Raw genomic sequence first — 26,316 nt, 5'->3', positions numbered from 1 at the left:
CTCCTAAAATCAAGCCACCATTTAACACTTAATACACTCATTGTCAGTTTAAAATTGCTTGATTTTAGGGGATATTAAACTAAATCTAAGCTTACACATTTTAAGTGTATTATAATGTAAGTCATCGAATAGTTTAAGAATTCATTTTTATTAAAGTTGATTATCATTCCTATTTCAGAATAGTCGATAACTGGAAGTGGGGAGGCATTGCAGCTTCTTGGAGAGAGTGCAGATTAAACGAATGCATGCTTTAGGAATATGTTTGAAGATATTTTCATAAGACAGGCATTCAATGAATGTGAATGTCTCACACTATGTCACCCAAGGTGGGGAAGTTCCCAGAACGTTCTTCATCATAAAAGTTCAAGATGAAAACTGACCAAGCAGTGTCAGAGCAAATGATGAGGAGCATTTGAGACTTGGTGACTTAATACACAGTGCTCACTCAAATGTTCAGCAGCCGAGAAAACAAAATGCAATGTAATAAAAATAGCACCCTTGAAAAAATTGTCTTTGATAACAAATCTGAAAAACTGTTCTAAACTCCAAATCACTATATGAAGACTTGGTATAGGAGCTGGTTCCACATAAACAAGACAATTTGAATAGAGTGCGTTAGATGATGACCACAAATACACAGAAGACAGAACACTTGGAGCGAAAATTGTATCTACGTAGCTTGGAAGGCAAAAGATTCCTTTTCTTATCAGATCTACATTAGCTCTAAAGTCAACCAGTAAATTAATATACTTTACCATAGGAGGGAAACCTTTAAAGACCCTATTTAATGAAAGCAGAAATGAAGTATGCTCCATACGTCTTTCTATTAAACATGGGGGTCAGGGGCTTTATCATGAGACTTTTGCTCCCCAGTGTAATTCAGAATAAAATGAATGTTCCAGATGACAGCTAGAAATCCTTAGTTATAAAGTACCACACAGAATTATCACAACACGGTTTTATAAGATAATTCTATGGGTCAGAGCAGCTTTCTCAACCGAAAATTAGAAACAATTAAATGATCAGACATGTCCATTAAACAGTAGGCAAAAGAAATACCTGCAGTTTTTCTAACCTCTTAAAAATCCTTCGGATTAAGAGAGCTGTCCTTGAGTGACTAATGCAAATAAAAGTTAGTTTGCTCAGTAAACAATGTCAACAGTCTAGAAAAATCTTCAAAGAATATTTTCTGGAGCCGAGGATGCCACTGGGTGACATACAGCACTCACTTGGCGTGCACAAGAGCCTCGGCTGTGTCTCCAGCAAGCTCAGTGATCTCCCAAAGAAAAGAAAGTGTCTCCCAACTGTGGCATTTACTGGGATATTTTTATGTTTGTACTTTACATCAAAAGCTTACCACAGAAAATTATGTGCATACTTCTAGATGTTGCTATTAATCTTAAATGTTGCCCTACAATTTGAAACAATGGATCGGGGTTTCTAATACATTATTAATCACTTGTTACAATTTTGTGTTGGCTTTCATTTACAAGTAAAACATAAATGTCACTGGTAGGTATCATGTTAAATGAAACCAATTTCTACCTATTGATTTTAAAAGCCTTGAGCATATGCTGTAAAATATATTAGTAAAGGTCACAAAAAATGCCTTTTCTCAGGTAATACACCCAATTGTTTTCTATACGATTCACCCTCCCCGCTCTCCCACCAGTTTCAAATATTTGCCATGGTTGTTATCAAAAACAGATGCAGCACAATAGGAAGACAAAGACTGGAAAACATGTTTTTCCTTATATTTCAAGAAACAATACGATCCATGGTATTCATGAAGTTCTTTATTCTTGTTATTAAAACTTGGACTCAAGTAATCCGGTTTTTCTGAAAAAAGCACCTTGTCTGTAGGGATCGTTCAATCATCCTTTTCTACAATCACCTCGCCATGAAGCACCTTTCTTCTTTGACGTAACATATGAAAATAGAGCTGAGGAAACACTTCATTGGAGAAAGAAAACAAAGACGGATGAGCTATTGCCTTAGACTAGGCTGGAAACCTGTAAAATGTGAGATTTCAGCACTTTATACAGGACTATACTACACACACAACCCACCCCAAGGGCTTATGGGGCTCAGGCTAAGGACAAAGTGGAAGTCACACGCTGTGTAGCACACAAACTGCTGGAGGTCTTTCTGTCCTAGCAAGGTCACATACCTTGATAAATATATTTTCCAAACAGACCCAGATGACGATGTTGACTTTCAGAAATCAGTAACCCTGGACTTTATCAGAAGCAAGGACAGCGGGCCTCACACTCTGCTGTTCTCTGTTAACTGCATCTGGCTCTGTGAGTGCCTACACGCACATGCACGTGATGTCCCCAAATATATCCAACCTTCATCCATACCCACTATGAACGGACCCATGTTCTCAGGACAACACACATTAGTGACATGGTTAACCCTTGGTTTAGGGAAGAGAGTGGACCTGGGTCGTGGTCCCAGATGTGGTGTCTAGGGGAGAGTCATAACAGGGTCCTGATCAGACACTCCCCACAGCGGGACTAGGGGCTTCCGTCATGCACACACACAAACATGTGCACGGATCATACCAGCTGGGTGGATGATTATCTGTGCAGCAAATTTGGAGAAAAGTTTGAGCCAGTTTGAATCAAGACTTTTTTTGTTTATTTGCTTTTTTCATGACAGGGTTTCTCTGTGTAGCCCTGGCTGTCCTGGAACTTACTCTGGAGACCAGGCTGGTCTCAAATTCACAAAGATCTGCCTGCCTCTGCCTCCACACCCCATGGAATCAAGGCTTTCAATCACAGCATAAAGGCTGGTGGCTGAACAAATATACACTAGCTATAAGCTCCAAATGTAAAATATCCCAGAATAACCAAGCCAAGGAAATTGACCACAGAAACTTTCAATATCTTCTTCAGGTGACTTTGGGGGGAAAAAAATCTATTTGTCTTTTAAAAAAAAAAAATTAATTTAGGTCAAATACTATAAGAATGTGGAATGGGCCGGGCGGTGGTGGCGCACGCCTTTAATCCCAGCACTCGGGAGGCAGAGGCAGGCGGATCTCTGTGAGTTCGAGACCAGCCTGGGCTACCAAGTGAGTCCCAGGAAAGGTGCAAAACTACACAGAAAAACCCTGTCTCGAAAAATCCAAAAAAAAAAAAAAAAAAAAAAAAAAGAATGTGGAATGGGTTTGATTTTTATTTATGAACTTCCCAGCTTAATAAATGCAGTCATAGTATATCTAGTGGTCTAAACACTCAGGTCATGTACATTCTAAGCAAATTGAGCAATTACGATGAATTCTCCTATTAAAACCCTGAGAAGTTTAATAGAAGGCACTACATCCTGGGTACTTTTAAAACTGTTCACTGAAATTCTCCCATCTGGAATGCCCTCATTGGTGATTGAGAAACACACATTCTCGGTACTAAAATAAATACTCAAATGCTACTTTTAATTATCAAAGTAAAATCAGTTGATATCTCTAGCAATATCAGTAAGGATGGGGAAACACAGGCCTCTGACAGACTGATCTTGAGCAAGAGGGACCTCAGTGACCATAGGCACAATGAGCTAGGAAGTTACTACTGGCAGAGGTCAGACTTACGTCTCCCAGGACACCTGAAAAGCAGGCGTTCAGAAGTTATAGGTTTGAAGCTTCAAATCACTTTCTCTAAGATCTTGGTTTCTATGGAATAACCGCAGAGGTCACAAGAGAGGTGACCCCAAGAGAGGTCACCCCTGTGACCACAAACAGCCTACGTGACTGCTGACTCTGCTTGCAGCACACTGTCCCCACCTAGACTCCTATAAAGCAAGGGGTGTGACAAACAGTGACTGTCCATCTTCCTGAGCTCACCAGCACTGGCTAGATGGTAAATCAGGTAGATGGAAAGACAAGAAGAAGGCATCCTTCTGAACTCTTAGTCTATTTTGGTTTCAGAAAAGCTCTGAAGTTGGAGCTCTCACAGACTGGCCAAATTGTATACATATCTCCATGAAATAAAAGGCCTTATAGCCTGTCCATGTAGCATTCAGACTCTGTAAATTTCTCACTTCTCTTACTTCCTGCTGGCATCCACCTCTACTTTTATTGAGAGGATGAATGATCTTGCATTCCCCTTTTATTTGCTGCTAGTGACTAAAAATAAAAATTGACTTAAAAATGTATCACTATTAGTACCTAAAAGAAGACAATGCAGTCTCATCCACTCATTGATGCTGTTGAAAGATGGTGAGAAATTAGTGGAGAGGCTGAAATATTCAAAACAGTTTTTAAAAAGCAACTTTATTCCTGCCAAGGACATGAAACAACACAAACAAAACCAAAAAGGCACTTGTAATAAATCTCCAGGTACGCCAAATGGAGAGAAGTGATCTCAAGTTTGATTGATAGAATGCTTATTCATACGTAAAAACCAAAACACTTGTCAACAGTTCTATTGATGCATGTGTTTGGAATGATTTAGTTTTTCTGTTAACTATACCAGGCATATTTAAATGCTTCTGAGAAAGCAATCACTTGAATATTAATTGACTTACCTTTTCACATAATCATTATAAAGAGAAAAGAAAAGAAAAAAAGAAAGAAAATCTGACTCACTTCCCTGGAGTTATTCTAAAGATAGACATGTAAATGCATTTGTGAGCAATTATTCCCATTTTCCCTTGCTTTTTAAATTAGTTTAGCATGATATTCTAAACACTTGCATATCATACGTTAAATCAAAGTACTGATGAGCCTATACTTACATGGTATATATGAGGCCATGGTTATGAGCAGAAAATAGTAGTAGTCAAAAGAGACATTGTATTTGTTAGGAAGCCTTACTGAAAACATCCCTGACTTCTTCACGTAAGGCAAGGCAGCATATATTGTGAGCAGTTCCCCAGCAACTCCAACAGGATATAAGATGATAAAAAAATTATATCTGGAGAAAGAAAAGACAGACGATTATTTTTCTAGACCAGTTCTTGTATTTTACAGCACATCTCTTCCATTACTATTGTATTTAAACTTAGAAATCTCTCTGCATGCATTTACAGTATCTCACACAGGTTGATTTAGTCATATGCTTGTTAATGATCACCCTTTTTCTAATAGTAAATTCCCATTCCAAATGACAACATAAGAATAAAGCCAGTTTACTCTATATCGTATTAAAATATTTTTATAATTTATTTTAAAGTACATGTGCATATTTTGTTCATTTGTTTTGAGATGTGTGAGTTTTGGGTTGGCCAGGTTGGTCTCGAACTCCCCCTGTCCTCAAGTGATCCTCCTGCTTCAACCTCCAAGTAATCAACATCACAGATGGGGCCACCATATCTAACTACACAGCTCTTTTTGTTTCAGTTAAGTGTTTAAAAAAATTGCTTCTTTGGGGTATATAGCCATAACTGCTCCTATTTTCCCTATAGCTGATGAATGTTGAGCCTAAAAGTGAATGCTGAGCCTAAAAAGGACCAGTTAGGACCTAGTTTGATAGTTTAAGTGACTAAAGCAGATATTTTAGGTTATTTGGAAAACTGTGATTACTGATTAAACATAGTTACTGCTGAAGGAAACTGACAACATGACTTTAATCATTAGGAATTAGTACACTGTGTAAAACCACCTTCACAACAAGCAATTTTTTTACAGAAAAATCATCTGCATTTTCTTTACTCCCCCAGTTGGCATGAAAAACCATCTATAAAGAAGAGTCATAGAACTCAGATGATTGAATGCTTGCCAAGCATGCATGAGGCTCTGAGTTTGATCCCCAGCATTGCATAAACCAGACATGATAAAAGACACCTGTAATGCCAGTACTTTAAAGAGACAGGAGGAACAGAAGTTCAGAGTCATGTTCCACTATACACTGAGTTCAAGGCCAGTTTAGGCTACACAACACCCTGGGGGGGGGCGTGTCAGGAGGGGTGTGGAGGGTGTGTTGGGAAACAGACACACAGAGAGACAGAGAAAGATGATAGATAGATAGATAGATAGATAGATAGATAGATAGATAGATAGATAGATAGATAGATAGATAGATAGATAGATAGATGATAGATAGATAGATAGAATTATTTAGTTTTTCTGTTAACTATACCAGGCACATTTAAATGCTTCTGAGAAAGCAATCACTTAAATATTAATTGATAGATGATAGTGGATAAATAGATGGTAGATAGATAGATAGATAGATAGATATAGACACATGCATAGATAGATAATAGATTCATATATAAATAGTAGATAGATAGATAGATAGATAGATAGATAGATAGATAGATAGATAGATAGATCACCTGATTCCTGTGTACTACAGACATATGAAGAGATGTGGGTAGAACTACAGAGTAAAGAAGGGAAAATTGCCCTTTGCTGTTCCTGCTTATTCTGCCCTTGCTGGAGATTGCTCCCATGCTCGTCTCAGACTTGTATAATTTTTATTACTTAAATCAGTATTTTCTCACTTCATCTTTTAAAATCTGAAAAGCAAACATTTATAATCCTTTTTAAAACAAACTATCTAATCTAATTTATTTTCTTAACCTCATGAAGCTCTCCAGTGATTTTTTTTAAATAGTATTTTCACTCCCAGGCTGGTGAGATGGTTCAGTGGGTAAAGGTACTTGTTGCAAAGCCTGATATGATGACCTGAGTTCAATCCCCAGGAACCACATAGTGAAAGGAGAACACTAATTCATTGCAAATTGTCCTGTGACCTTCACAGGAGCATCTGGAATGTTCAAGTACACACACACACACACACACACACACACACACACACACACACACACCAATCAACAAAATGTATTACTTTTTTTTGTAAATTATCACTCTTTTTTGTTTGGTTGGTTTGGTTTTGGTTTTTTGGTTTTTAAGACAGGGTTTCTCTGTGTAGCCCTGGCTGTCCTGGAACTCTGCTCTGTAGACCAGGCTGACCTCAAACTCAGAGATCTGCCTGCCTCTGCCTCCCAAGTGCTGGGATTAAAGGTGTGCATCACTACCGCCTGGTCATCACTCATATTAAATAAACAAAATTTAAAAAATAATTGAAACCCTTAAGGTCAATGAAAATTCATGGTATGGGAATAAATTGTATAATTTATTTTACATTCCTTGCACTAACTATGGGAAGGCTTACTACCCCAAAGATTCCCAATTGTTACCTAAAATTTCTTAGAGGAAATGTACTTCTGATATTAAAATGGAAATCAGTATGAAATCATAACCCAACATAAAATTATCCAGGAACACTTTCAGCTCATAAGTAGAATCAAGGTAGTCAATTATGATAGTAGGTCAAACTACAAAAAGAAAACTATTTCTAAAGTGAAGTTTTATTTGAGAATAATAGCTTCCACATTTGAATTTAAATATGAATATTATTTTAGGTTGTTTAATGAATGTGTAAAATATATTTAGATAGTTGTAATTTTCAAGAGTATTTAGACATGAAACATAATTATTGATGATTATGACCAGGCATGGTAGCATACACCTTTAATCCCAGCAATTCAGGAGGCAAAGGCAGGCAGATTTCTATAAATTCAAGGCTAGCCTGGTCTACATAGCAAATTCTAAGCCAGCCAGAGTGACACAGTGACACTGTCTTAAAAAAAAAAATCATTGATGATTATAACTAAATGATACATATACGAGGACACATATTTCAATGTTGAAAGATTTCATGTAAAGTCTTTTGTTGTTGTTATTGTTCTAAATGGTCTCACATAATTCAGGCTTGGCTTTGAACTCATTATGTAGTAGAGGCTGCCTCTGAACTCCTAATCTTCCTGCTCCACTTCCCAAGAGCTGGGACTATCGGTATACACTGCCATGCTCAGATACTAAACGGTTAACACTAATGAAATGATGGATGATCCCAACACAAGTTGAAACATGAAATAGCAGAGTTCTGTACTTTTTTAGAAATTTATAACATGTAAATGCATCCCAAACAAGAGACTCAAGACACTAAATGCTAACAGGCCTGACCTATGCAAACATGCGGTGTACAGTTACCTTCTCCGAGCAAACTTTGTAAATACAGTTCATCAACAGAGACAATGTGCTGAGTTAGTACGTTTAGAAGAACCAGAGGTTCCGAAGACTATCATGGAAAGTGGTACTAACATGCATTCTAAGATTAGGTCCAACTGCACGCAAAGCTCCAAGTGCCTTCAAAGGCCTAAGCCTTAAATGTGAATATATCTTCATGTAGAACAAGAATAAAATGAACCTAACACATAACAGTACAACCTTCTTAAGACAAACAATGAATAAAGATAGAATTTTAGAGCATTTTATTGTATGTAAAATGTGAAGCCACAAATGTCTAAAAAGGAGCCAGAAGAACATTTTAAAAGTCTAAGAGTCTCAAAAATACAATTAACAGTGACACCCCTGTGTAATGGGATTATGAATAATTTTTAAAGTCTTATTTCCTTCTTTTGTACTTATTTTTATATTCTAGTAATGTACTATAGGAATTAGTCTTTATTTATATATTCTAATTCATTATCATTAAACATGGATAACACATGGGTTTTATTTCTTTTTTATGTGCATTGGTGTTTTGCCTGCATGTTATGTCTGTATAAGGGTTGTCAGATCTTGGAGTTACAACAGGTGTGAGTTGCCATGTGGGTGCTGGGAATTGAACCCAAGTCCTTTGGAAAAGAAGTCAATGCTTTTAACCACTGAGCCATCTCTTCAGCCCCAATGCATGAGTTTTAAAAAGGTAATTATCTGACATAATGTTAGGCTTTTAATATATGGACATCTGGAGCAAGCATGAGGGCAGCTAGCTATTACACATGTATTAACACAAACGTCAGAGCTTGTTTCATCGTTAAGACAGGTAGTGCTGGCAGGCTTGGGACTTACTAGTTGGACCAGGATGGCTTTGAACTCACAGAAACCCACCTGCCTCCATTTCCCAAGTGCTAGGGTGAAAGATATGCGCCACCCCACCTGGGCTTAAATATCAGCTTTTTAAAAATAGAAATGAGAGATATGTATGACATTGTCTCCAATATCTTGTGGCGTTATTTATAGTATCAGAAAGTTGGGAAGGATCTGAAGCCCATCGGTAGAGATGCTCCACTGTTCAGTCACCGTGGACCACTGTGTGGCAGTACCTGGGTACTAGAGAGGAAGTGCTAGACTGACACTCACTCATGCTGATTTGGAACTGCACAAATGAAGGGCTGCCCCAGCAGTTAAGAGTGCTGCTCTTGAAGAGGACCAAAGTTTGGTTTCCAGCACCCACATCAGGGGACTCTCAAATACCTGTAACTACAGCTCCAGAGGAATCTGGTGCCTCTGGCCTCTAAGGGCACCTGTACTCACACACAGATATACACGTATGTATATAACTAAAAATAATTTTTTAAAAATCAGTCTTCACATAATAATACCTTAGAGCAATCAGTTAGCTACATTTTGAGTAAACTTTATTTAATACAATTCCCAAAATGGATATGACACTTTCCAAACAATGAAATAAATGACCAACTGAGATGACCTAAGGATATGATTTGTTGGCAGTTGTTTTTACATAAAATCTATTTGGTATTATTATTTGCCTATGACCATTCAAATTCAGCTTTTAGAATACAAGTTAGAACACTGCCAGTGACTCAAACGGCCGCATTCTGGCATCATGGATCTGTGGACACAGACGGTAATTCTCCAGTGTTAGCTCAGCACACAAAGTCAGCATGCACAGGGCAGTGAGGAACTGAAAGGCAAGACATTGCCACCTGGCCCATTTAATGAAGTGCGGCAAGTGGTCGAGAAGACTGAATGTGTAGAAGGAATAGCGAGTGATCTCGGTCACAGTCCAGGAGACCAGAAAAAGCACCACGCTCTCTTCGTTCTGGATCTGCAGATCAGAGAAAGCCACAGTGCTGTTGAACCTTGGGCTTTCTGTTCAGTGAGACAAGCATTTTCTTTCTATTGTTTTGTTGCCTTTTATTATAATGGAATACAGGACACAATGCGGTCGTTCATTCTGTAATTGGTTATAAATGTGAACCTTAACTGTGTCCTGTAGTTGGAGTGGCTGACTACTTACTGATATTTTTCCCCTTCGTTCTCAGCACAGCCAGTAAGTGCAACATCCCAGGACAACATCATTGCCTTGAAAGCTGAATGGCAACAATCGACCCTTCCAACTTCCTATTAGTCATTAAATCATACACATTCTACTGTGATACCATGGCGGTTTGAATGAGAATGGCCCCCATAAGCTCATATATTTAAATGACAGCAATGGCACAGTGACTACAACACACACCAGTTCTCTAATCTAGCCATTCATCTTCGTCCCTAACATTCATATTTCAATTCGGGCCTTATCATGTCTCAGCTGGACCATTACAACCATTTCCTAAGTGGTTTTCCTTCTTTTATTCTCCTCTCAGATGAAAGTTTTCTTAAAAACAAAACAAATAGTAATGTTGTAGAATATTGTTTTAAAATGTGTTACATTTGTTTATTCTGTGGAACATTTGTTTAATGATGCAAAGATGTGTTGCATTCTTTTATGTTGCATTTGTTTAACTCTGTGAAGCTGTGTTACTTTGCCTGTCTTTTTAAAACACCTGATGGTCTAATAAAGAGTTGAATGGCCAGTAGCAATGCAGGAGAAAAGATAGGTGGGGCTGGCAGGCAGAGAGGATAAATAGGAGGAGAAATCTGGGAAGAGAGACCGAGAAGTAAGAAAAGGAGGCGAGGAGGACTCAAGGGGCGAGCCACCCAGCTACACAACCAACAATGGAGTGAGAAAGAAAGAAAGAAAGAAAGAAAGAAAGAAAGAAAGAAAGAAAGAAAGAAAGAAAGAAAGAAAGAAAGAAAGAAAGAAAGAAAGAAAGAAAGGTATACAGAAATAGAGAAAGATAAAAGCCCAGAGGCAAAAGTTAGACAGGATAATTTAAGAAAAGCTGGCAAGACATAAGCCAAGCTAAGGTGGGCATTTCTAAGTAATAATAAATCTTCATGTGTATCTATCTGGGAGATGGGTGGCAGGGCCCCAGGAGAGTAAAGAGTAAAAAAACAACTACATAGTAATAGTAATAATTAAATAGTCATATGATGTGAAACTTCACATTGATCTCTCATTGCTTAACAGGCTAAAAAGGTAACTCTAACACCAGAACACTACATAAAGGTCCTTACAACCTGATCTGCAGTGACTTAGCCCTCCCACTTTCTCATGTGCTGATGCTGATGCTATACTTCATATTATTTCCAGACTGTGCCTTGGAATGTCTGTGTCTTTACACAATTAGAACTATTGTTTCCTATGCAGAACCCTTTCTGATCTCTTAAGACCCACCTGGAAGATCACAGTCCCTGCAAATTTTCCTGTTATGGTTTAAATTGGAAATGTCCCCCACAGGCTCATGTGTTGAACATGCCCGGCGGTGACACTACTTGGGGAAGCAATGGAAACTAACAGGGGGGACCTAGCTGGAGGGCACGGGTCTCTGGTGGCTAGATCTCTTAAGGTGACACCTGATCCCCGGTCCCTTATTCTCTCTGCCTCCTGCCTACTATGAGGTGAGTAACTTGTACCATGATCCTGCTGCCAGGCTGCTCTCCCTCCTCATGGCCCATAATCAATGGAGCCCAGGACTATGTGCTGAAACCTCTAAAGCCACGACCTAAAACGAATCTCTTCACTGTTAGGTTACTCATGTCAAACATAACTATCACAGTGATTCAGGCCAACACACGTCCCAAACCTCTCTCATGCCGGCTCAGCTTCTGGACCACCTTCCCATTCTGACATTACTTTTTAGATTTAACACTCATCAATCTGAACTGAAATTTTTCCCACTCTTTCACATCAGTCAATGCTCAGCTTACATATACCTTGTCTATGGAAGCCTTCAATTACTTCCTAGAAGAGACTAAACTCTAGGTATATAATGTAATGCATACTGTGCTCTATTCTCAAAACACTTAAACCAAATGCCATGGAGTCAGCATTTGCATAACTCCTTATTTGGCTTTTATCCATCACAGGCTCCAGAGAGTAAGAACCACGTTGGCACCATTGACAGCCACATCCTCGGCACAGCGTCAGGCACAGAGTGTCTGCATGGCTGGTACCTCCTGTATGACCAATGTGTCCCAACATCCAGCACAGTGACAGCGGTAGTTGTCTTATTCATTTTTGGAAATCCAGATATGTAGAATTTGTTCAATAAATGTTGGTTTAAGTAACTAAGGAGTGGTTGATAAATGTCATTGGGAAGCTACTGTTGGATAAAAATCAAATAGGGATCGATCCTCTGGGGTGTGAGAGGACCTGGAGATTCTTCTCCTCTTTAGGAACGCCCCATTTCTAACTTCTCTTTAATAAGTCCCCTCTAGGTAGTATTGGCTACCCGACTCTGTCTTCCTTTTCCCTCCTTCCTCAGTTTCTCTGAAGTTCTGGCTCAATGATTATATTCATTCACTGCCTGGAATCATCTTTCTGCTGTTGTCAGTGTGGGAGTCCTGTTTCTAAACCAGTAAGCAGCTTTAGTGAGACCTGGGGCTGTGTGTGAGGTGCGCACTCAGTACTGTCTGTGCTGAAGCCCTGGTTAGGGACAGGTGGCTCAAGTCAGCTGAATGAAAGATCCCAGTCGTGAGGGCCAAAGTGCAGCGTAGTGAGAGGGCACAAGGTCAGCGATCTGTCCCCACACAGACGGGAGGCCAGTGAGGCTCAGAGGAAATGGAGAGGAGGTCCAGTGTCAGTCCCAAAGCTCAGAGGAGACAAGAAGGGGATCTGCAGGATGGAAAGGGGGCCAGAGATCTGTCCTCAAGTGGACAGGAGATACGGAGGCTGTTAGAAAGGTCAGAAGGGTTGAGCTGAGAAATGTTTCTGACATGGGTTTAAAAGGCCCAACATCCTCAGAGAGACTTGCATGGTGTTTGTTTTGTCTACATGGTTGAAAGCACTAATTAGATTCAGTAGTTAGGTCTGTCTCCTGTCAAGCCTCCATAAATAATGTGTCTTTTTTTTCCTCCAAGTTCCTCAACTTTAACTTTCAAATTTTATTTTAATTGGCAAATTAAACTGCACATATTTATGGTACATAACATGCTGTTCTGAAATATGTATGCATTACAGAATGGCAAAATGAAGCTAATTAACTTGAACTTTACCTTGGCATATTTCTTATTTATTTGGGTAAACACTTAAAATCTACTGTCAACAATTCTCAAGTAGGCATTGTCGTCATCGGTAGTCACCATGTACAACAGCTCACTTCAACTTACTCTTCCTGTCTGAGATTTGTATCTTGGGATTTAAAAATTACAACTTTTAATTCAGGTCTTTTGCTTGTTCGTTCAGGTGTATGGAACTACATTGACTTTTGCCTATTCCTATAACACCTTGTGCTAAACAGGGAAAAGCAAATGAGTGATTTACAATGACAATTCCAAAGATTAAAAAATAAATAAATAAATAAATGACTTGGTTAAGAAGAACTGTCGTAAAAGAGAAAAAAATACGGTTGGCTGGAGACGAAGGTTCACCTGACCATCCAGAAAACACAGGAGGAAGAGACAGAGCAGAAGCTAACAGACCACTCATCTTTCTCAGTGGAGAATATTTAAAGCCCTCCTCTTCTTTTCCCAATAATTCTCCCCCCCCCAAAAAAAAACATGGCATTATTCATACTTTAGGTCTCTAAGAATGAAAAGCTCCCCTGCGACTCAAGGAGACATGTCTGCATTACTTACGGGTTTTATACTGTGAGTGATGAGCCATACCATGAAGATTCTTGAACTCACTTGGACCCCTGTCACAAGCACAGAAGTGGGTACAATTCCTGGAAGAGAAATCAAGTTAGGGACTGCCTCAAAGGCAGCTTAAAACAATAATATAAAATTAAGGCAAAAACTCACCAATCAGACAGTGGACTACCTGTAGGGAAATTGAGAAATCAAAAGTCAATAATATGAATATCAAATACCCACCAGCAGGAGTAGTCCACAAGTCCACAGGTGTTACTTAATTAGCAAATTAGGATTTGCATTGTTCAACTGAAGTGTTTGCAAATAGACACCGTAGCAGACTAACAACATATTAAAAAAAAAAAAAACTTACCTCAAGCAAAGCAAATGTTTGGAAAAATTTAAGTGTCTTCTGAATGCTTTTATATAAACCTCTGTGTGTTCCTTTTTCCATATAAAAGCGTACCATAGCAATAGCTAGAACCAACCACCTAGAGAAAATAAAAGCATTTTACAAAGTTCTATCAAAACTAATATTACTGATCATGTGCATGCTATTATAGCAGCATTATTTACTATTAGCAATAGCTAAAAGATGAAAGCAACCAGGGTATCGATCACTGACTGAACAGATACTTTATGTGGGCTATCAATATTTTGCTTATGTTTCAAAGTCATTCTTGTATAACACTAAGTCAATCTACAATATCTAAATTCAAGTCCACCCCTTTTTTTTCCACTCATTTTGATTCCTGATATACCAGTATTAATATTTTAGATTCCTATCCATGAGAAGCTTTCCTTCAGGCCCAGAATATTATCTGGTCTTTAAAAAGAAGGGACTTCAATACATGCTATGCCATAGATGGACCCTGAAGATATTGTACCGAGGGAAATAGATCAATTACAATAGGGAAAATACTGTACTTCATTTACACAAGGCATCAGAGTTATCAGTCATAGGCATAGAAAGAGTGGTGGTTGCCAGGAGCTGGGAGAAAAGGGTGAATGGGAGTTAATGTTTAAAGGGCACAGAGTTTTGTTTTGTGGGATGAAGTTAGGGATATGAATGGTGATGACGGCCACACAAACTGTGAATGTACTTAATGCCACAGGACTGTATATGTTACAAAGTTTAAGATGGTCCATATCATGTGTGTTTACCCCAGCTTTAAAAACTCACTAAACCTCTTGAAAAGAAATGCCAAAAACCGTACAATATTATTTGTGTTTTATCATTCTTAGTTCATTATGTCAAAAAAAAAAAAAAACAGCCCCCAGGAAAAAGACAACAAATGGCATTCTATAGAATACACATGGTGCCAACTACTAACAAAACAATGACGAGGATATTTGTGTTTTCAGCAACTAAACTGACAGACTAATGAAAATAGCTGCAGTACTAGAAATGACATTATCAAAGCATTTCATAATTGTAGGATGCTGTGGTCCCAGTTTCTTTCTATTTCTGTGATAAAACATTCGGATCAAAAAACACCAATGACAACCAATGTTGGAGAGGATGTGGAGCAAAGGAAACACTCCTCCACTGTTGGTGGGAATGTAAACTTGTACAACCACTGTGGAAATCAGTATGGCGGTTTCTCAGAAAATTAGGAATCGAACTACCTCAAGACCCAGCCATCCCACTCTTGGGCATATATCCAAGGAATGCTGATTCATACCATAAAGATACATGCTCAGCTATGTTCATAGAAGCACTATTTGTAATAGCCAGAACCTGGAAACAACCTAGATGCCCATCAATGGAAGAATGGATGAAAAAAATGTGGTACATATACACAATGGAGTACTACTCAGCAGAGAAAAACAATGAAAGCATGAAATTTGCAGGCAAATGGATGTAACTAGAAAAAATCATCCTGAGTGAGGTAACCCAAACCCAGAAAGACAGTTATGGTATGTACTCACTCATTGGTGGATTCTAGATATAAAATAAAGAACAATCAGACCACAACCCATAGAACCATAGAGGCTATATATATAGCATGGAGGTCCCTAGGATGACTGTGGCATATAATAAATTTCATTTTTACTCAAAAAAAAAATCAAACAAAGAGCTTAACTAAATCAAGACTAACACACAAACAAAAAATCCCAGCCTGCCTCCTGAAGGAATTTATCTCAATTTTAGAAAATATTTGTTGATTTTATGAGCTAGATATGAAGTAACAGGTCTGTGACCTCCATTCCACCTCTTGTGAGGTACAAAGAAGACTGCTCTTTCAAAGTCAGACTGAATTACAGAGAGTTCATGACCTAATGAGATTCTGACCCAAATAAAAGTTCTAAAATGAAAAAAAAAAAAACATTCGGATCAAAAGCAACTTGGAGAAGAAAGGGTTTGATTCAGCTTATACTTCCAGGTTACAGTACATCATGGAGGGAAATCTGGGCAGGAACTGAACCAAAAACCATGGAGGAATGGCTTACTGGCTTGCTTCCTTGTTCATGCTTAGCTAGATTTTTTTTTTCTTTATAGAGCCCAGACCCACTGGCCTAAGGATAGTACAACCACAGTGGGTTAAGCCCTCCCACTTCAATCATCAAGCAAGACGATGCCCCACAGACATGCCAATCTGATCTAGGCAACTCTTCAGTAGACTTTCTCTCTGCCCAGGTGGCAAGTTGACAATAAGTAAACCAACCAACACAAGTCACAAAATAAATACCTGTCAAAAGCTATTTTCATATAAAAATATAGTATATAATTTATATAGGCGCACATAGAAATCTTTAATCAAAATCATTTATTGATTTCCACTAAACAAAACAATGGCTATGATATAGAAGAGATACATACAGCCCAGGTATGAGCCTGCTTTCAAAGAACTACTGTTATTTTGGAAACAGGATCTTACTATGTAGGTCTGGCTGGCCTAGAACGCATGGTGTAGACTAGGCTGGCCTCAAACTCACAGAGATATGCCTACCTCTGTCTTCCACATGCAAGGATTAAGGACATATGCCACCACACCCAGCCAAAAGTCGATGTTTTTAAAAGAGACAAGAACATATATTGACCCCTGTCAGCTTAAAGATGCATGTTAAATATGCACTCTCCTCCATGAACTAACACTTAAAAGCTCCACTTGTGGACAACAGCTTTCTAGAACACACATCTCACTCTTCCTGCAGTTCCTGGTGAGAACTAACTTCTTCCTGGTTTCCCTCTCCACTCCTAAAGTATGCTGAAGTTTAAGAAAGTTGCCTTAGCAGTAGCTTTTAAAAGCCTGGAACATTCCATCCACGGACATGAGTAGCTATTCTAGGCTTTAAGACAGGGAGGTATCCAAGTGTACAGTCAACCTCTGCACTATATGATTATCATAGCTCAATTTTTTTTAACTAAATGGCTTAAATGGGTTCCTGCAGAGACTAATACAGACCTGACAGAACCAAAGGACAGAGTGAAACATGCTGGATCACTCTCCCCTCCCCTTGCTCAGCATAGGACGCACTGAACAAAATGACACAAAGCCAAGCAAATGTCTAAAACCATCAGACTTTTGAGATGCAGAAATATTAACGATTACAGCAAAGGCAGTGAGTGGATCTTCAGATCTATGTTTCAGACGTGGCCACACAACCAATGTTTGGTCCTTGCAGTAAGCTTCTGGAGGATTATTCTCTTTTCCTGCTGAGCAAGCAGACACAGAGGTACACACAGCCGAGGCAGCTGAGACCTAAAGCCCCCACTAAGGCCAGCCTGCTCCTGAGCCACTGCGATGTCACAGATCCGCTTCAACCACTATGATCACAGAATCATCTATGTTTATCTCATTGTTAAAGTCATAGGAAGAGACTATGCTCAAATATTTTGATAGTATTATTTCAAAAAGTTTGCAGGCCGCTCTCAGAGTGAAGACATTAATTTACTAAGCCTACCGCTGAGGACATAACTCTGTGATAGATTAGATTGCCTACCTCATATGTATGCAACCCTAAACTCCATCCTTGGCACTTAAAAAAAAAGAGAGAGAGAGAGAGCAATACTGAACTTGGAGTAAGATAATGGGCAAGACTGGAATGGATCCTCTGAAGTCCCCCAACCTCTGTCCTACCACATCACAGTTTTATTTGACTCAGCTCATGATCCTGCTTTTTATAAGGGCCATTTCTGGAATCAGCGCTGAGCTAAGCCTAAAGCTCAGGTTTGACTGTGTTTTCGTGTTTTAGGTACCTTCCCAGCCCAAACTGTAAATCCACCTCAGTTCTATGTCCCCATGGTTCTAATAAAACCAAAAGTTAGTGAAGACATACTCATCCACACTTCCACACACCTGTCCTTTGGAGGTAGAGACAATTTAGATACCTATGAAATTTAAATTTGAGAGACAGTCACTAAGTTTAAAAAGTCATCAAAGCATTAAGTGTGCATTTTAAACAGCATTTATGTGGTATTTCAAGTTTGATTCTGTCCCATAGGTGGCAGCATTGTACCACCTACAGGCTACACAGTACAAAAACAATCGATCACACTGGGGTTGGAAAGGACCACCGCGGCATTAATTCTAACTCCATCTGGTTTTCAGTAAACAAGGCCAAGAACTTCTATAAACTAATCAGAGCTCACTTCCCAAGCATGCCTTCCCAAAGGCTGTCCAAAGTTTCTCTAAAGGCCCTACATTTAGCCAACTTTGGGTGTCAGTTTAGCAATTAAAGAAAAGAAAAACATCAATAAGCAACTGGAATTTCTCTCACTAGAAATTAGTTTGCGGGGGTGATCTGTTTCTGTTTTATTTTTAAATGTGCCAGGGATATTGATTCCATGAACTCAAATAGATCCAATCAGTCCTTGACAAACCAGATGGAATGGTGTACACCTGTAATGCTAGCATTCCAGAGGCAGAGGGAAGAGGATAGCTTCAAGTTCGAGGCCAGCCTGGTCTACATAGCAAGTTCTAGGCAAGCCAGGGCTACATAGTGCGGTTGTCTCAAACAAACAAACAAAACCATCAGATTCTCTTTGGGCAAAAACGAACAAACAAAAACTGTTTCAAAGAATTTTTTTGCTTGTTTGATTTCACTCATTCATTAATTCATCTCTCAACAAGTAGTATTAAGACAGGTAGGTGCTAAGCTAAATGCTGGGAACTAAAGATAAGCAGGACATGATTTCTTTTGACCTGGGCACTAAATTAGCAAGTAAAGAAAAAAGGACAGTGCTGTAACAAGAAGCATAAGAACCTACAAAATGAAAGAGTCTTTTTATGTCACTCTGCCTACAATGTCCTTAAAGAAAGCTTATCTCTTTTTTCTAGCTATCTTCTAGCCTTTCCTTTTCTTCTAGATTTCTTAGACACTACACCTGTTCTTTGAAACACTTGGTTATCTACGTTCATATCTCCTTTGGAAAACTTCCATTAAAAGTTTTCATGTGAACATGGCAGACTCGGGAGTGATCTGCGAGCGAAACCTCCACCACCAAGAGTCTCCTCAATAAACTCAAGAGTGAGGTGACCCCAGAGGAGCTGCAGAAGGGGGAAGAGGAATTCAACACAGGTCCCCTCCCGGTCCTCACACAGGCAGTCAAGAACAACACACAAGGGCTCATATAACTGTCGCAACACCAGGAAGCTCCTGGGACAGGTGAAGGCCTTTGACAGGCACTGCAACATGGTGCTGAAGAACGTGAAGGAGATGTGGACAGAGGTCCCCAAGAGTGGTAAGAGTAAAAAGAAGTCCAAGCCTGTCAACAAGGATCGCTACATCTCCAAGATGTTCCTGCATGGGGATTCAGTCATTGGTGGTGCTGCGGAACCCGCTCATCGCCAGCAAGTAGAGTAGAGGCCTCTTCCCTCTATGAGAGCCTGCTTCCTGCCCTGCTGAGCCCTGCCCAATGGGATGGAAATAAAACCAGTGGGGTTTTGTTAAAAAAAAAATCATGTAAGCAGCTTAAACTTAAACAAAGTTACAGGGAATGATAAAATGATGTCACCAAGTGCCTACTGACTAGCCTCAAGGATGACCATGCTGCAGTCAATCTTGTTCCATCCAAGCCTCTACTCCTTATTCTACCCTGATTAATTTGAATTAGATCCACAATACTCTCTAATATGGTCCACAATGTTTTATTGTATGTCTCCAAAATCACTTTCTTTAAAAGCAAAACTAGAATTCCAGTTCCCAACCTGAAAATAATAGCTTCTGGCTGTCACAAAACATAGAGGGGCTAGCAAGATGGCTAAAAAGGTGCCTCCCACTAAACCTGGTGACCTGAATTTGATGCCTGTGGTGGAAGAAGAGAACTGACTCCTGAACTTGGTCCACTGACCACATGAGCATAGCAAGCTTGCACACACACACACACACACACAGAGAGAGAGAGAGAGAGAGAGAGAGAGAGAGAGAGAGAGAGAGAGAGAGAGAGAGAGAGAGAACTAAATTTCCTTAATTGTCTCATTTTTTTTTTTAAATCGTGGTTGAAACAGAATTCATATACTGAATTATCTGGTGTGTCTCTTGTTACTCTTGAATCTACAGGCCTCCTTCTTCCCTCCTTCCCTTCAGCCCTCCCTTTCAAGCTGTCTGCTGAACATTGGGTGGCTAGGCCTGCCGAGTGTCCCACTGTCTAGATCTTGCTCACTGGATACCTTACGTCATTTACTATGTTCTGCCTCCTACATTCCTGTAAATTGGCAGTTAGTTCCAGGGGCTCCATCAGACTCTGGCAAGGGTACTTAAGTTGTCTGGCACATTTCTAAAGGAGCAAACAATTTCTAGCTGTTCTTTCTTTGTGGTGTTAGTAGCTATCGATCCTCACTGCCTAGATTCCCCATTTCAACCATTGTTGAAAACGACACCCTAATTTGAAACTTCTCCTTTGTAAAGTTAACAGGCCTGCAGAGAGACGGCCTCCTCTCACACAGCTGTGCTTTCATATATAATCCATTAACACCTCTTGATTGCATTTCCTAGACTAAATTAATACTTCCTTTTACAGCCAACACATGCTTTCACCAACTGCAACTAAGCACTCTTGTGGATAGAGTTAAACTGGAAGGTTCATAGACTTAAGATTATGACCACCTGCTCGTTGAGAGCCACTGTTAGAAGATGAAAGACAAGCTGCAACCAGAAGAAGATATTTGCAAATCTCATACCTGGCAAAGGACTATTTAAAGAGTTCTTAAAAGTTAATATTAGGAAACCAAACAACTCATCAAAGGAAAAGAATTGGCAAAAGATGTAAACAGACATTAAACCCAAGAAGACATACAAGCTTGCCAGTGAGTAAGCCATGAAAACATATCCAGTGTCACTGGTTATAAAAATGAAGATAAATTCACAATGAGGATATACAATAGACCTTCAGAGTGTGGTGGCTAAATTTAGGTGATACAGGCTAGAATCATCTGAGAAATCGGAACCTCAATTGAGAAAATGCTCTCCAAAGATCAGGCTGCAGGCAAGCCTATAGGGCATTTTCTTAAGTAGTGATTGATGAGAGAGGGCCCAGCCCATTGTGGGTGGTGCTATCCGTGAGCTGGTGGTCCTGGATTCTAAAAGATAGCAGGCTGAGCAAGGCATGAGGAGCAAGCCAGTAAGCAGCACTCCATGGCCTCTGCATCAGCTCCTGCCTCCAGGGTCCTGCCCTGTTTGAGTCCCTGTCCTGACTTCCTTCAATGATGAACACTAATGTGGAAGTGCAAGCCAAACAAACCCTTTCCTCCTCAACTTGCTTTTGATCATGGTGTTTCATCACAGCAATAGCAACCTTGACTAAGACACTGAGTGTCGAAAAGGAAGATCATTGGCCATACCGATGGTTGGCAATGACATGCAGCAAGTCTCGTGTATGGCCAATGGTAAGGAAAATGGCATAACCACATTGGGAAAAGAGCTCAGTGGCTTGAGACATCAAACATGTGACTACTCTATGATGGAGCCACTGCACTTATAGGTATTTATCCAAGAAAAATGAAAGCATAAATCCACACAGAGACCTGTACATGAATGTTCACAGCTTTACTTATAATAGCCTCAAACTGGAAATACCCACCAACAAGTAAATGGATAAACCAATTGTAATATATCCAGCTGCTGAATCTACCATCCTTAGCAATCAAATGTTATCTAAAAGATATGGATATAACTTAACATTTTGGAAAATGAAATTGGATTTACTGTTCTATTAAAGCACATTCAGTATAGCAGTGAAAAAAATCTCAAATAGTTTCTCTTGTAATTTCAAATTAACCACTAGGGATTGGAATTAGTATCTTAATGAGTCCAGTGTCCATCAAACACTTCTGCTAAGAACTTCAGATTCATACCTCTACCCCTTGTCATAATCTATCAAAGGAGCTGTGTTGTTCCAGTTTTATAGGTGGGAAAAGTAAGGGTCAGAGGTCAAATAACGTATCCAACTTGACTCCCCTACAGAGCAGTAAAACAGAACCTTTAATGAATCGTTTAGTGTTTACAAAATGAAGACCACACATCAGCAAGGCACCTGAGGCCTTGCAATGGATGGGCCAAGCCACCCGTCTGTATTTCAGGTCCATTGTTGTTGGTGTTGAACCGGTGTCTCCCAACCTCACATCGCTGTCCTCACACATGCTGTATCCTCACCCATGTCGGGTAAGTCCTATTCACCCTTCAAAGACCCACGCAAATGCTTTCATCTCCTTCACAATGGTTCTTCTCAGTCTCCCCTCCTCCCCCGCCCCGACCCTGTCCTCAGACACCTGTTATGTATGTACTTATCCTAGTCTATCTTTATTGCAATTGGCCTCTATATATAAATGCTCAGGCTGTGCTTCTTCAAGGATGAGCCTAGAATATTTGTCTCATATTCCCCACTTGACCTAAGACAATGCAGTAGTACCTACAGGCTCAAAAGTGTTTGTTGAAAAGCAAGGCACAGATGCTCATGACTCTAGTCAAGAACCTATTGTTAGTAACCCATAATATACCATAAAAATCCTTCCATCCTTCAAAGGTGCCCCCAACTCTGGATCTACCTAAAGCCACTAATTCCACAGGGACAGGGTAGGCGGACTTTAATGTCACTGGGGACTGACTTCATCTGTGATTGTACATTACTTCGGTACAGTCCTGTGTAACAATGAAAAGTATTGAAAGACCCTAACCCTTCAGGCTTACACCCCCAAGCCCCAGGAGAATAAGGAACTAAAAAGAAAACTAGTTCCAAGGGCAACCTGACTCAGCCATGATTCAACCACCCCTGCCACAATGTAACAATGTAAAGAGATTTCTATTAAGAGATGCGCTCAACTGTGACTGGGATAGTTGCAAGTGTTCCAGGAAGGGCCACTGTGACCTTTGTGTAAACTCCACTCCCGCCCTGATACCCCCCTTGAGGTTTCCGGAAGAATGTACATGTGGATGTGACTGTACCCACTCTATCTATGATCAGACCATGATCTTGTGAAACGAAATTGTATGGGAATTGTAATCTTATGGCTTTTGTGGGTTTTTCCTTTAAAAGTACCTATGTGACTACAGTACGATGCGACTCTTGCTCTTTGGAGCTGAGTTAGCCCAACTGTACAGCCGCATTAATAAACACCTCTTGCTGTTGCATCAACTGGATCAGAGTCTGGGTTCTTGGGGCGCCCCCTCGAGAAGGTAGTACCCTGGCTGGGGTCTATCAGTATAACTACAAAAATCAGAATGACTGAATTAAATATTAAGTGAAAATCGGAGCTTATATAGTAGATATTAGTCACCAATGCTTTACAAGATACTCATTGATTCACTCAATAGACATTTATTACTTCTTGGAGACTGCAATGAAGAATTAGTAAAAATACATGGTATTGCCAAATGGCAGTAAGTGGGATGGAGAAAAACCAAGCAGTCAAGGTGTGCCAGGACATCCATGAAGATGCCCAGGTAAAGTATCCCTGAGGTAAGAGCTCTGAGCATAAACTTCAAAGAAATCAGACACCCAAACCATAGTAAGGAAAAAATGAAAGATTATCTATAGGAAGCTTGTAGAATTACATGGATTACTCTGCCTTGATGAAAATAACACTGGACCCTCTCCGTGCGAGCATTTAGAATAACCCTGGCTTGCTGGAAAGAGCAGAACAGGAGTGAAGGGTGAGAATGCAAACCACAGGGTCATTTTAGCTTGTCTCCGGTGAGGCCAGGGGAACCTAGTTCAAACAAGCTGACTCAGTCACCAGAACAAGGAAGACACTAACTCCCTGAAAGAGTGAACAACCTATGAAAAGACAGAAGGAGCCGTAAAATGCACACTGAAAAGTAGGGAGTTGGGGATTTCAAATGGAGGAAAACTGGAAAGATAAACGGGGGAGCATGTTGAAAATGGTCTTCAATGACCACAGCCCTGGAACCACTGTGGCCATTTAAAACTATTCATTCAAGATTTTAAACTGGGATTGTGAGGTGAGTTTTCACTTTTGAAATGGTAACATGGCCTTAGAAAATGGAGACTGGACTGGACAGAGAAGGGACAGCCAATCAACTAACATAGGGTGGGTATTCCAAAAACATTTACTAACTGGATGAGACTATCTCAGAGGAGAAGTGAGTCTCTCAACCCCTGCTGCATTTTAAGGCAACAGAGCATTGCGGGCAATGAACTGTCTCCCAGTTGTTTTGGGCCTGTTAGTTTTCTGAAATCAAGGGCAGCAAGAAGATGAAGTTGCACAGCTCTGGAGTCAGTCTCAGTGGAAACCCATGCCTGACACTTTCTGGTTGTGATCTCTAGACAGTGACTTAAGGTCTCTCCCTGCCTCACTATAAAATATTGTTCTGTACCCCTCACGGGATTGCAGAAGACCAAAAATGAGGTGATATACCCAAAAGAAACAGCACAGTCCCTGACACACAGTAACCACCAATAAATACCATATTTATGATCTACATTTGCTGCTCAGTATCATAAATATACATGATCAACAGGAACACTTGTTAAATAGGACAATAGCATTTTTCTACATTTGACCAAGAGGTCAATTCAATCACACTTTTTTCTATGAAGCTCAGAGACGGTTTAAAATACTAAGCATTTCCTAACATTCAGTCATGTAAGTTAAAACTTCGAAGGATATTTAAAAAGCAACTCTTTCTAAAGACAAGATAGCAAAGGGCATTTTCATAATGGTTTGAGTCACCGGTAGACACAAAACTCATTTGACATTTCTTTGAAGACTGATCTTGTAAAAACCCTAACTTCCACGTCACACCAAGCCTGAATTTTTTAAAAATGGACAGGATTCTGGGAAGGATAAGGCCATAACGATGCTGGACACCTGCCTGGTCCCAATCAGGTTAAGTGTTCAAAGTCCCAAGTAAGCATTTCTAAGTGCGGTGCTTTAAAAGAAACAGTAGGTGAAGACACTGCCCCACGATTGCAGGCAGCTCCAGGAACCACACGCCCGGGGTCCAGTGTGCGCTGCCCGCGGACAGCTCCCGGCTGGGGTGAACAGACCCCGGCGTTTCTTCAACAGCAGCCGGAGGCGACAGGGGCGGCCGGGGCCAAAGTCGCCTCCCCCGTGGGTCGGCCCCGCATTCCTGCCCGGGTCTATACTTAACCTCCGGCCCGCGCCCCGCGCCGCCGCGCCACGCCGTGCACCGTATTAGGCAATGCCCAGCGAGCGGCGGCCGGCCGCCCCGCCCCGCTCCATTCAACCCGGCTGCGCCCCTCCCCCACCGCTCCGCGAGCGCGCCCCCGCCGCACCGCGACCCCCCAGGGGCCCACCACGCGCGTTCTCGCTCTATGCGCCCCGGACGCGCGCCCAGAGTGCTCCGACTGTAAGCGGCCGAGCACCTGCGCTCCCGCTCCATGTGCGCCCGCGGCGCCCCGACCCTCCCCCCGCCCGCCCGCCCGCCCAACACGCGCGCTCTGGCTCCTTAAGCCCCCTCGCCGCGCGCCTCCGCCTCGACCCCTTCAGTGTTTCCCCCCTCGCGCGCTCCCGTCCCACCCCATGCGCGCGTCCTCCCCGCGGCTCGACCCTCCCAGCAGCCCCGGGAGCGCGCGCTGCCCCGCGTCCCCGAGCCCGGAACGCGGAGAGATGGCACAACTGCGCGCGGCGCGTGGCGGGACCTTCGCGCGCACGTACCCGGCGGTCATGGCGATATTGTAGAAGGTGAGCCAGGCGGTGGCCAGGAAGCCTAGACGTCTCCGCTTGCCCGGGGCTTCCTTCTCGTCGCCGGCCTCGGAGGCACCGTTGGTGCCGTCCTCCTCACTGGACGCCATGGTGACCGCGCACGCTGGCCTGGAGGAGCAGCGCACAGGAGCGGGAGGGGCCGGCTGAGCGAGCCACTGAAGCGCCGCTGTCCGCTGCCGCCGCCGCCTCGGCCCAGCGCTCCATGTGCGACGCGCGGGGGGTCGGCGCCGCCAGCCCGGCCGCCCGCGAGGGGGAGGAGCGCGCCCCCGGCCGCGCGCCCCGCCCCGGCGCCGCCTCTCGGGAGCGCGCACTCGGGGCCCCGGGGTGGGCCAGCCGGGGTCACGGGCTTCGAGGCGGTGCTGCGCAGCGCGCTCCCGTGGAAGAGCTGTCCGCGCTGGCTGCGACCTCTTCCTAGAGAGACGCGGGCGGGGACGCGCGTCCTGGCAGTGGGTGCCCGGCTGGTACGCCTTG

General features: G+C 41.5%; 1 protein-coding gene and 1 pseudogene across 1 annotated transcript; one reads left to right on the top strand and one right to left on the bottom strand.

The window, feature by feature from the left end:
• Positions 1-1,778: 1,778 nt before the first annotated feature.
• On the bottom strand, positions 1,779-26,099 carry Hacd1 (3-hydroxyacyl-CoA dehydratase 1). Its single transcript, XM_006989946.4, has 7 exons — positions 25,798-26,099; positions 14,088-14,205; positions 13,886-13,904; positions 13,721-13,809; positions 9,742-9,863; positions 4,735-4,913; positions 1,779-1,953 (listed from the first exon to the last, which is right to left on the bottom strand). The coding sequence occupies exons 1-7, from the start codon at positions 25,932-25,934 to the stop codon at positions 1,871-1,873; spliced, it is 747 nt and encodes a 248-aa protein (XP_006990008.1). The 5' UTR covers positions 25,935-26,099; the 3' UTR covers positions 1,779-1,870.
• On the top strand, positions 17,750-19,620 carry LOC102905408 (small nuclear ribonucleoprotein Sm D2 pseudogene; annotated as a pseudogene).
• Positions 26,100-26,316: the final 217 nt, after the last annotated feature.

Source organism: Peromyscus maniculatus, chromosome 5 (genome assembly GCF_049852395.1).
Source record: "Peromyscus maniculatus bairdii isolate BWxNUB_F1_BW_parent chromosome 5, HU_Pman_BW_mat_3.1, whole genome shotgun sequence".
NCBI lineage: Eukaryota > Metazoa > Chordata > Mammalia > Rodentia > Cricetidae > Peromyscus > Peromyscus maniculatus.
The sequence above is the reverse complement of the archived record's forward strand: the minus strand, read 5'-3'. Positions and strand labels throughout refer to the sequence as shown.